The sequence below is a fragment of the Erpetoichthys calabaricus genome, chromosome 2 (genome assembly GCF_900747795.2).
Source record: "Erpetoichthys calabaricus chromosome 2, fErpCal1.3, whole genome shotgun sequence".
Classification (NCBI taxonomy): Eukaryota; Metazoa; Chordata; class Cladistia; order Polypteriformes; family Polypteridae; genus Erpetoichthys; species Erpetoichthys calabaricus.
The window spans coordinates 277,233,921-277,246,367 of NC_041395.2; the positions used below are offsets into that span (position 1 = coordinate 277,233,921).

At 35.0% G+C, this 12,447-nt stretch overlaps 1 protein-coding gene across 2 annotated transcripts in view; it reads right to left on the reverse strand.

Moving 5' to 3' along the window:
- vcla (vinculin a) overlaps positions 1 to 12,447 on the reverse strand; it is a 187,622-nt gene that overhangs the window by 67,216 nt on the left and 107,959 nt on the right. For both annotated transcript variants that reach the window (XM_051922957.1, XM_051922958.1), the window contains exons 3-6: positions 11,678 to 11,828; positions 11,255 to 11,363; positions 9,113 to 9,235; positions 7,641 to 7,801 (exon numbers count right to left, since the gene is read on the reverse strand). In XM_051922957.1, coding sequence (XP_051778917.1) covers positions 7,641 to 7,801; positions 9,113 to 9,235; positions 11,255 to 11,363; positions 11,678 to 11,828 — 544 coding nt within the window. The remainder of the gene's footprint in view (positions 1 to 7,640; positions 7,802 to 9,112; positions 9,236 to 11,254; positions 11,364 to 11,677; positions 11,829 to 12,447) is intronic.

The window sequence follows — 12,447 nt, forward strand, 5'->3', positions numbered from 1 at the left end:
AGTCAAGTTGATTTTATTTGGTTTGTGTCATATGAACTTTAGAATTTTTATTTTTACATTTTAAAAAATTAATAACAAAATTGTGCTCTTTTTATTCAGGTAATGTATTTTTTCAAAGTAATTTATCAATTAAAGGTGCAAGATAGTTAAGTTCCTAATGCAATGAGTCAGTATGTACTGGGAAATGAACAACAACCTTGAACTTTATAGCCACACATAGATCAGTATGTACTGGGAAATGAACAACAACCTTGAACTTTATAGCCACACATAGAACTTTTCAATATGCGTTTTCTACGACAATCAATTACAGAAAAGGTCCACTGTATGGGATGATGTGTTTAAAGCCTTAAATTTCATAACTGAATTCTGGGTAGCTATAAAAAGACACACAAGAATAACTGGAATTACACAAACATATGGAAAAGACTCACAAGAAGGAAGGTAGTACTTTCAGTATGCTCAGCATTTCATGATTTCCAGATGGACTAAATTCCCCAGTGACAATTAATAAAATAAATAAATAAACACTATAAATTTGGCAGTAATTACAAATATGCATTATTTAAGATGCATGGCAAATGAAAATGTTGCCTCCAACCTACTGGTCCTAAAAGAACAGTATGGTAAATTGAAGGGCACTGGATAAAATGTGAGCCTGCAGATAATAGTATACAGATATCAGACTGACAGCTGAAAAGGAATTAAAGAAAACAAAAAGCATAAAAAGGCTAGGTACAGCAACAACAAACTTTACCACACCCTACACTTTCTTACATGGTGTAATTGAGCATGTATTCTGAAATATATATGCGCAACATCAACTGCTACATGTCTAAACGAGGAGTTGAGACAAAAAGAAATAATTGATTAATTAATTACTAAAGTAGTTAACTCTTTTTAGGTAGAAAGAATTATACACAAAAAAGCTAGATTAAACAACTTATAAAAAATATATTTCAAGCAAACATAACACTTCAGCAATGTATCTGAACATGTTGAGCTAACATGCTTTTAACTCTGCTTTTTCATGAAATAGGCCAATGTTCTGAAAATAAAACATCTTTAATAAGTCAAAAAGATCGAACAGACACCATGCAAACCACAAATCTTTATATATTAAAAAATAAATAAATAAATAAATAATTTTTAACTACATCCACAAATCACACTTAAAAGGGTGGGCATTATTAATTAATGCCAAGAAGGAATAATACATTTATGTGGAATTATATTTCAGGGATTATTTTAGAAGGAATAAAAAACAAACTGTATTCAGTGTAATCAAACGTATATAATACTTTTAAGAGCAAGGTAAAATGCTTCACTAAATATTGAGATGGTAGTGGAATCATGCCCACAAATGTCCAATATTTTTTAAAATGCCAGCAATAGTTAATTTAATAAATAGAATACAAGATGACTAAGGATACTGCACCCCATTTCACTGTATCTCTTTTTATCAAACTGTTGATAAAATTCACGCATTGTCAAAAAAGAACTTTTACATTACAATGAAGCAGTCACCTGACATGTCACTTCCCCAAAGAGGAGGAAAAGTAAATAAGACAAAAATCTCCTCAGTGAGTTACCCTGTAATGGATATGACTAACATAAAATGTGCTCTTTTGATCTATTTTTTTCAACTACTATATGCATGTGAGAAATCCTCCACTGCACCCCATACAAAACAGGCTGTGGTGCTCCTTTTTCATGAAATTTTACAAGTTTCTGCCATATACTTCACATAACAATTGCATCTTCTCCAACAATAAGTTATTGCTGAATTGTCTTATTCCAGGCTGCGAGTTAGTAATTTCAATCACTTCTCAAATACAAGAAACAAAAATACAAAACCAAGAGACAGCAAAAAAGCAAGACAACTTTTGTAAACACTTAAACAATACTTAAGATTTCATATGTGAGGTCAAAATGCTTAAATTTTCAAAATGCAACATTAGTAGAATTTCAATGTTATACTCAACACCTAATAAAGAAAAAAAAAATCACACATCACTTACCAATCAAGTACATTTAATTAAGAGGCTAAAGTGCTAAAACAGAATACACACAAGCCAAAGAAAAATGCAAAGAAGATAAAAATGCACACTGCACACAGAGCGAACTGACATGCAGTAGCACATGGGCAAGGGGCAAGAGGAAGGCTTACCTTCTACAGGGAGAAAAGAATGTAGAGGAAAGGAAGAACAAAAAAATACAAAATGTTTAACGAGTCATTGCAAACAACCAAAACAGGAAAGAAAATGTTCAGTTAGGGAAAACTAATATGAAGCTCAGTGGTGGTGGTGGTGGTGCTAGTTGGTGCTTAGAAGAGTGGGGTTATAAAATTTGGAGAAATATTTACTCTTTCTAATGTTACATTAGGGAGAAAGCAGATTAGAATGAAAAATATAACAGCATTCTCGTAAATAGAGATCCCACAAATGGTTTTACTACCACTGAGTACAATGCTTAAGTGTGTATGAGGTAACCCGGACAGCACTCAAATTCAGTGCTCCATTTCTCCTTCAGTAGTCTCAATAATTATTAAATATATTAAACAACTTTTCCAAAGACATACTGTACAGTATCTCTCTGACAAATTGTTTGGACCTGAATGTTTTGAGTTTCTTCAAAAAAGATACTGTATTATTTTACATACAATTATTATACAATTGTTCTAAACCTTGTCTTGTGCCTGTGGGAAAGAAAGAAAGAAAGAAAGAAAGAAAGAAAAAGAAAGAAAGAAAGAAAGAAAAGAAAGGAAGAAGAAGAAAGAAAGAAGAAAAAAAGAAAGAAAGAAAGAAGAGAAGAAGAAAGAAAGAAGAAAGAAAGAAAGAAAGAAAGAAAGAAAGAAAGAAAGAAAGAAGTCGTACCTTTATGGGTTAAAGAGAGGTGAACACCTGCAGTCAAATTTATTTGAATAGCAGAGCAATAACAAGTGATTAAATGGGTAACAGGTGCTTCTGTGTTAATACACACACACACTCGCTTTGCTCAGCAACCCCCGTGCAGGTGTTACGTGCTAGCCACTTCGCGTATAGGGAAGCGGATGTATAATTTAAACAGATTTTTATTTTCTATGCATAAAAGACCTAACTATTTTACAACGAGTAATTAACTATAGTAAAAAAAAAATAGTAAAATGTAATAAATTGAAAGAAAATTATGTTTCATGTTGTGTTAGAGGTATTTGTTGAATTAATGTTTTCATAAGTTTGGCTTTGAAATTAACGTGCAAATACTTTTTAAACTTACACTTTTATTGTGAAACTTCAGTAAAAACAATATTTGGAATTAACATTTAGTCAATATCGCATCAGATTTTGATTCCGTGTCTGGAGTTACATAGTGACAACGCAACGTATAACTGCCCGTGAGTGAATATCGCTTCTTTCTAATAAACAAACCGACTTTTTGAAAGTTTGTCCCTGTGATATGTTAATTGTTATAACAAAACCTATTCTAATGGGAAACTGTAACAATTTTAATACTGTCACACACGTGTGTTTAGGAGGCAGCTAAAGGGCTTAAATACAGGTAGTTCCATGCCAGACCAGGGGGTGGCGGAGTGCACTAATTTTCCCTCTCGATCTTTTACAGACCATTCTAGGGAAATCCCACCCGGCTCTGGGGCAGCCACTGACGTCACTTCTGGTTCCGGTCGGGATGACATCACTTCCGCTACTGGCCTTTAAAGCTGCCATCTTGCTACCTGAAGATCAGTTCTGTTTTGGACTCAGTTGAATGAGCATGTCTCTGTTTTTTGATACCTTTTGCAGCCGTAATCGATTAAATGGGTGGCTGCCCCAAACCCTCTCGATGTCTTTTAGTCGTTTTTCTGACAATACGAATGGCATATTAAGATCTCCTTTGTTGTCTAATGTTATCCGCAGAAGATATACTACATTATCTTTCTTGTCACCTGTTAAAAATTTTACATGTCAGAATTGTTCAACCAATTTTGAATACAACTAATCTTGTCCTATTGCATAGCCCATCACTCATACATAAATTACGCAATAACATTACGATACATCCTTCTTTTAACAGTAATTTGGCCAGTGGAAGACCAGACGGTGTTAACGGTTGTAGATAGTCTATGGGATATTGTAAGCTGATGTTTTCATCTTCTGCAACATCACCACCAACTGTTTCAGCATAGTCTACTGATATGCATTTAACTAATTTGCCGTGTAACCGATCAACAATTTTCGTGTTAATTCGTTTGACTTCATTGTTTCTCTGTGCTAGGATTGCCCATGTAACTCATTTCTTCTGTTGATAACTTCAATAAGATTTGGACATAAGTCTTCTTTTATTGGGAACTTAAAGTGAGGAAAACGTAAAAATGTATAACAGCTGAGAGCGCAGGAACTGTGTAAGACAAAAGCATTCACTCGAATGAGAGGTAAAAGGACCGTGGGCATAGGCGGTTAACCATAAATGGTTGCGAGGAGGGCGGGACTTGAAAAAACCTCTTGGCAAGAGTCTCGTCTCAAGGTTTTCTTTAATAATAGAGACATACACACATATATATATATATATATTATACATATACAGTGCATCCAGAAAGTATTCACAGCGCATCACTTTTTCCACATTTTGTTATGTTACAGCCTTATTCCAAAATGGATTAAATTAATTTTTTTCCTCAGAATTCTACACACACACCCATAATGACAACGTGAAAAAAGTTTACTTGAGGTTTTTGCAAATTTATTAAAAATAAAAAAACTGAGAAATACCATGTACATAAGTATTCACAGCCTTTGCTCAATACTTTGTCGATGCACCTTTGGCAGCAATTACAGCCTCAAGTCTTTTTAAATATGGTGCCACAAGCTTGGCACACCTATCCTTGGCCAGTTTCGCCCATTCCTCTTTGCAGCACCTCTCAAGCTCCATCAGGTTGGGTGGGAAGCGTCAGTGCACAGCCATTTTAAGATCTCTCCAGAGATGTTCAAATCGGATTTTAGTCTGGGCTCTGGCTGGGCCACTCAAGGACATTCACAGAGTTGTCCTGAAGCCACTCCTTTGATATCTTGGCTGTGTGCTTAGGGTCATTGTCCTGCTGAAAGATGAACCGTCGCCCCAGTCTGAGGTCAAGAGCACTCTGGAGCAGGTTTTCATCCAGGATGTCTCTGTACATTGCTGCAGTCATCTTTCCCTTTATCCTGACTAGTCTCAAAGTCCCTGCTGCTGAAAAACATCCCCACAGCATGATGCTGCCACCACCATGCTTCACTGTAGGGATGGTATTGGCCTGGTGATGAGCGGTGCCTGGTTTCCTCCAAACGTGATGCCTGGCATTCACACCAAACAGTTCAATCTTTGTCTCATCAGACCAGAGAATTTTCTTTCTCATGGTTTGAGAGTCCTTCAGGTGCCTTCTGGCAAACTCCAGGAGGGCTGCCATGTGCCTTTTACTAAGGAGTGGCTTCCATCTGGCCACTCTACCATACAGGCTTGATTGGTGGATTGCTGCAGAGATGGTTGTCCTTCTGGAAGGTTCTCCTCTCTCCACAGAGGACCTCTGGAGCTCTGACAGAGTGACCATCGGGTTCTTGGTCACCTCCCTGACTAAGACCTTTCTCCACCGATCGCTCAGTTTAGATGGCCGGCCAGCTCTAGGAAGTGTCCTGGTGGTTTTGAACTTCTTCCACTAACGGATGATGGAGGCCACTGTGCTCATTGGGACCTTCAAAGCAGCAGAAAGTTTTCTGTAACATTCCCCAGATTTGTGCCTCGAGACAATCCTGTCTCTGAGGTCTACAGACAATTCCTTTGACTTCATGTCAGAGCACAAACCAAGCAGGAACTGTCAACTGTGGGACCTTATATAGACAGGTGTGTGCCTTTACAAATCATGTCTAATCAACTGAATTTACCACAGGTGGACTCCAATTAAGCTGCAGAAACATCTCAAGGATGATCAGGGGAAACAGGATGCACCGGAGCTCAATTTTGAGATTCATGGCAAAGGCTGTGAATACTTATGTACATGTGCTTTCTCAATTTATTTATTTTTAATAAATTTGCAAAAACCTCAAGTAAACTTTTTTCACGTTGTCATTATGGGGTGTTGTGTGTAGAATTCTGAAGAAAAAAATGAATTTAATCCATTTTGGAATAAGGCTGTAACATAACAAAATGTGGAAAAAGTGATGCGCTGTGAATACTTTCCAGATGCACTGTAAATAAATTTATATATTATATATTATATATTATATATATATTTATATATATATATATATATATATAATATATATTATATATATATTCACGGCATTCGTAGTCTGTGTTCAATCTGATTGTATGGGTGGTTACCTACCAGGTAACGCTTGTGGTTGGCCAGCAAGTCTGCTAACATCCGCCACGGTGCCCTCAGTTGTGAGAAGCAGATCATAGAATGGTTGAAATAGTTTACACACACACACACACACATACATACACACACACACACTGTGCCCTTTTATTGGCACCCCTTCCAAAAATTAGTAACAAGGGTTAGAAAAAAATCACTGTTTGCTGAAGAACTAGCATCTTGCATTGAAAAAATGAGAAACATCTGACATTTAATTGAAATAAGTTCATTCAAAGAAAAACAAAGTCCTCATCAAGAAATAAATATTTTTAACAAAAATACATGTGCCACAATTGTTGGCACCCTTGGAAATTAATGTGAAACAATGTAACTGAAGCATGTTTCCCATTTAAATTGGACATTGTTAAGTTGATTGGAGTGTATTGGAACTTTCCAGCTGAAATCAATGACTTCCTCCTTAACTGGGATGCAAATGTGAGGATGCACAGAGCCAAATTTCCTTAGCCAACCATCATCAAGGCAAAGAAAAGAGAACACTCAATCCAAATGAGCGAGAAGTGTGTTGCCCTTCATAACTCAGGGAATTTTTATTTTTTTTATTTAAAAATAAATAAATAAATAAATAAAATAAAATAAAAAAGGTACTTGCCCGAAAATGCACATTTCTACAGTTAGGGCAATAATATATTATATATATTTTATATATATATATATTATATTTTATATATATTATATTATATAGACACACATGCGATACTAGTATCTACCAAAACCATCAAAATTTAAGTATACATATGTATTTTAGACCATGCCATCCACTCCTTGTTATTTAACATTTTTGGAGCACAGGCAGGTCACACAATAGGTCCAGTTTTGGAATAAACCATCCGACTATGACCGGACAAATCACTCTTCACTACACTCATTGTCTGCCAATGAAATAAAAACAGTTATTAAATTTGTTTTACATGTAGGCATACATATCAAAGATCTGTGTCATTTCCACCTTCTCATTTATGATGTTTCAACAAAATTATGCCCAAACAGCCTCCATTATTGGATATGCTGTTCAACAAGCATTACAAACAAGTAAATGGGTACATTTTTTTTCCATCTATACAAATCATTCAGGCTGTGTAGCGAATGTGGAACTCTAAAACATTCAGTAAAATAAATTTCATTTCATTCTTTAGTCATTTGAGACTCTAAAAGGATGTACTTTTCTGGTGAAGATAACACCCAGTGAGGAATAAAGGAGAAAGATAAAAAGAATGAAGCACTTTAAAACTAGTTTCATGACATAGGAACCTACTTTGTTTGCCCAAGCATCTTCATCCCAGGAAGTAAGCTGCAGCACACGGATAATCTCATTGATCTCTGCACTCATCTTTTCCACAGTAAAATTACGATTCTTCAGAGCCTCTTCAATTCCTTGACTTTTGGAACTTTTTGTTGTTACGTAGATTTTAATTGCTATGTAACATCAAAATGTAATCAATAATTAAATGAATTAATAAAATTAGAAAGATGATCTACATCATGATGTAGTATATTACTACTGACTATTTTTTGTATCTAAACATGTTTACATGGAATATAAACAACAATACACAGATAAAATGTTGTGGGGTGAACTTAACAAATTTTCTTGATTAACCTATAAGGAATTTAAATGTGGATGAAGCAACCCCTACCCAAACTTTTTTTTTTTTTTTTTTTTTTTTTACAGTAGTCTATTATATACTTCAAAATAAAACATTTTATATACAGTGAATCTTGTGAATCTAGCCAGTAAAAATGTTAAACTAACAAAAACCTTTTGCCATCAGTACGCTTTTTCAGCTACATTTATTTTAAAGGAATAAAACTCATTATTAATTAGGTCATCTAAAATTCAATATTTGCTACATTTGCAAAGACATTTGTCAGGAAACATCAGTTTATGATGAGATATCTCACTTAGAATGTGCTGCACTGCAGTAGGTTATTCCTACCACTGAAGAGGAAAAAAATGTGTTGTCATTTCGCAGAGATATTGCCTTCTGTGTCATTATGCATGCGTTTGCCCCTAATAACAGCACGTCTATAGTGTGCAATCTAGTGACATGAACTGAACAGAGGCTATAGACATATACCATCCATCCATCCATCCATCCATTTTCCAACCCGCTGAATCCGAACACAGGGTCACAGGGGTCTGCTGGAACAATCCCAGCCAACACAGGGCACAAGGCAGGAACCAATCCAGAGCAGGGTGCCAACCCACCGCAGCAATTGACTAAGAATTTAAATTTAAATAGAAACAATATGAATGGATTTTGTTGTTTTAATTAAAAGCACAACTCACAGCAATAATTTCTAGAGTAAACTGCCATTACTCAACTACCTCAGACTGACTTTATTCAAAATGAATATGTTTTTAAGCTTTTAAAAAATTATTTTTGGTAACATTTGTCAATATGCAACTACATTAAATTTTATTCGACCGAAAAGGTGCATGTTTGTGGACTTTACATATCCATTTCTAGTACAATTGAAATAATCTGTATGGATGTCATAATAACACTGTTTCTGTTTATAAAAAGCAAATTAATTTTAATTGGCAAAGAAAATTTTGATATTTGTCAGTGTATGAGTGATATGTCTCAATGAATAACACTGCAATACTCAACTGTATCTATTCCCACCCACATTGTAATTTTTATCTTTATATAACTAAACATATTTGTTACACAGCTCCTTTTCAGAATAGTTGTGATTTTGATGACAACCTAGATTTCTCACCTGAGATCAACACAGGAAGCAGTTCCTTCACTGTGTTCATGGAGTTCACCAACATCACCCTGTGTTCTTGATGCGTTAACTCCTGCTGTCGCTCATCAATCATTTTTGCCATTTTTGTCATACCTAAATCATTTAGAGAAGGTCAGAGTTAGTTATATGTAGACAGGGTGAAAAATCAAGAAGTTGAAAAAAAAAAAAAATGTTAATACAAATACAAGGCAGCAAAATACAGTCATATGAAAAAGTTTGGGTACCCCTCTTAATTCTTTGGATTTTTGTTTATCATTGGCTGAGCTTTCAAAGTAGCAACTTCCTTTTAATATAAGACATGCCCTATGGAAACAGGAGTATTTCAGCAGTGACATTAAGTTTATTGGATTAATAGAAAATATGCAATATGCGTCATAACAAAATTAGACGGGTGTAAAAATTTGGGCACCCCAACAGAGATATTACATCAATCTTGAAGAATTTGTTGATAATGGGTTGAATTCATCCAACCCTCGACTTTAACAAGGGCCCCAGTCCCTGAACTAGTCCCACAGCATGATGGAACCTCCACCAAATTTCACAGTAGGTAGCAGGTGTTTTTCTTGGAATGCAGTGTTCTTCTTCCGCCAAGCAAAGTGCCTTTTGTTATGACCAAATAACTCAAAAATTCTCATCAGTTCAAAGTATTTTGTTCCAAAATGAATCTGGCTTGTCTAAATGAGCATTTGCATACAACTAGCGACTCTGTTTGTGGCATGAGTGTAGAAGGGGCTTCTTTCTCATAACCCTGCCATATAGATGTTCTTTGTGCAAATTGCGCTGAATTGTAGAACGATGTACAGATACACCATCTGCAGCAAGATGTTCTTGCAGGTCTTTGGAGGTTATCTGTGGGTTGTCTGTAACCATTCTCACAGTCTTGCGCATATGCTGCTCCTGTATTTTTCTTGGCCTGCCAGACCTGGGTGTCTGTGGCCTTCCATTTCCTGATTCCATTCCTTATAGTTGAAACTGACAGTTTAAACCTCTGAGATAGCTTTCTGTAGCCTTCCCCTAAACCATGAGACTGAACAATCTTTGTTTCCAGATCTTTTGAGAGTTGCTTTGAGGATCCCATACTGTCACTCTTCAGATGAGAGTCAAAGGGAAGCACAACTTGCAACTGACCACCTTAAATACCTTTTCTCATGATTGGACACACCTGTCTATGAAGTTCAAGGCTTAACGAGCTAAACAACCAATTTGGTGTTGCATGTAATCAGCATTGAGCAGTTACATGCATTCAAATCAGCAAAATTAGAAGGGGACACACATTTTTGCACAGCCAGTTTTTCACATTTGATTTAATTACATTCAACTAAATATTGCTTCACTAAAAATCTTTGTTCGGAAAACACCCCAGTACTCAGATGTTCCTGGGAAATGAAAGACATACCATTGTTATCTTTTTTGTTGAAAGTAGAGTGAATTATTATGCAGGCTGAGAGGGGTTCCCAAACTTTTTCATATGACTGTATAAATATATTTCTTCATATGACAAACTTTTATTTATGGTTTTATTTTTTTTTTATTTGACCCAAGCAAAACTACAGTTATGTAAGGTATTTCTATGATATGTGTACATATAATAATGCATTTCAATTGTGAACAGACTTATTTGCTACAGTGGAGTCAATGTTGCTGATATGATTATTTTTATTTATGAATTAGTAGCCATTCTTACCAAGACTACTCAAAACACTTAACTGCATTTCAAAAGATTTTTAATGTTGTGCTAAAGATGACAAATTAATCTCATTTCCTCTCCATTATTAGGTATCTGATATCCAAGAGCAGAAAAATCATTTAAAATAGTTTTGAGAAAACTGGCCTCAATTTCAGGTTTGTTTTTTTTTTTTTGTTTGTTTTTGATTAGGATAGTGGAATACAATTTCTTTACTATATTTGTGCCTTACTCTTGACGATTTATTTTACATTTTAGGAAGTTAATGTCATTATGACTCATGCAACTGAAGTTTTCTTACTTTCAGGAACAAATTTTATGAAGAGGTTATAAACTGATTTTCTATAGACTCCTTTTTCTTGGAGAACTAGCATTACATATTTTCATGTACATGTTAAATTCATAAGTAAATAAAAAAAAATACTAACCCGGTCCCAGATTTTTAGTGTAAGTTACTAGGTCTTCCATTGTCTCAACAACCTCTGCCACTGTTAAATATTCCAAAATGCCCTTACAGACACGGATGATTTTTCGAACCTTTTATAAAAACATAATCAATACACAATCCATGAATTTGCAACACATTGTAATCCAGGTAATAAGTATGATCCAACCTTCGATTTCATTGGTAAAGTTTGTCTAAGAACCTTCTGAAAATATTCTTCTGTTTTCAGCTTAAGTTATTATTGCTACCTTTTCAATGAATTAATCGAGGATATTTTCTTTTTTATACTGAGCAACAAAATGTTCAAGAATATGTATTTGTACAGTAAATAAAAAAACCTGACCATTTCTACATTAGTTTTTACTGTAGCGTTAGCAAATTATTTGAATCAATAATTCAGTTTTACCTCTGCTTCATCAAAGGTCAAAAGCAGATCTGAAGTCCCCGAAAGAATCCCCCTTGATCCATCTATCAGATAATCCCGTGCAGGCACTGAATAAGGATCGGCTTTCAGCATTTGGGCAGCCTGAACCAGTTTAGTACATGCATTCTCCACCCTGCGAAGGAATAACACAAATAATAATAATAATAATAAATTTTATTTATATAGGGGCTTTAACAGTAGAATTATTGGTATTTAAAATGTTAAGCTGATACTAACTGTAAATCCTGTATGCTCTATAATATAGGAGGCCTACAAAAAGCACTGCCAAAATCATATCAGAATGCAATAAAAACACCACCATGTCCAACATTTTTATGCACTAAATACAATTAAGAACTAAAGTCGGTAACATCTCTTCATTATCAAAAACACTACAGTAGGCATCATTTTATTATAGTGCTGCCTTTCAGTATTGGGATGAAAAATCTCGTTACTGTCTGTTAAATTTACACATTCTCAAAGTGCCTTTTTGGGTATTTTGTAAACTGGTATAGTATGAGGGAGTGTGAAGCATGTGCACAACAGTAGTCTGCAGTGGACTAGCTTCTAACTCAGAACTTATAGCAGTTTTGCCCAACAAATGCTGCTGGCAAGGACTATTCATCTTGTATACTGCCTTATGCAATAATTGTATGTTATTATAAAAAGCAAACAAACAAAAAACACAATGCAATATTATATGTAATGTTTAGAATGTTACTATACCTGTACAAACTGAATGAATGCATTTA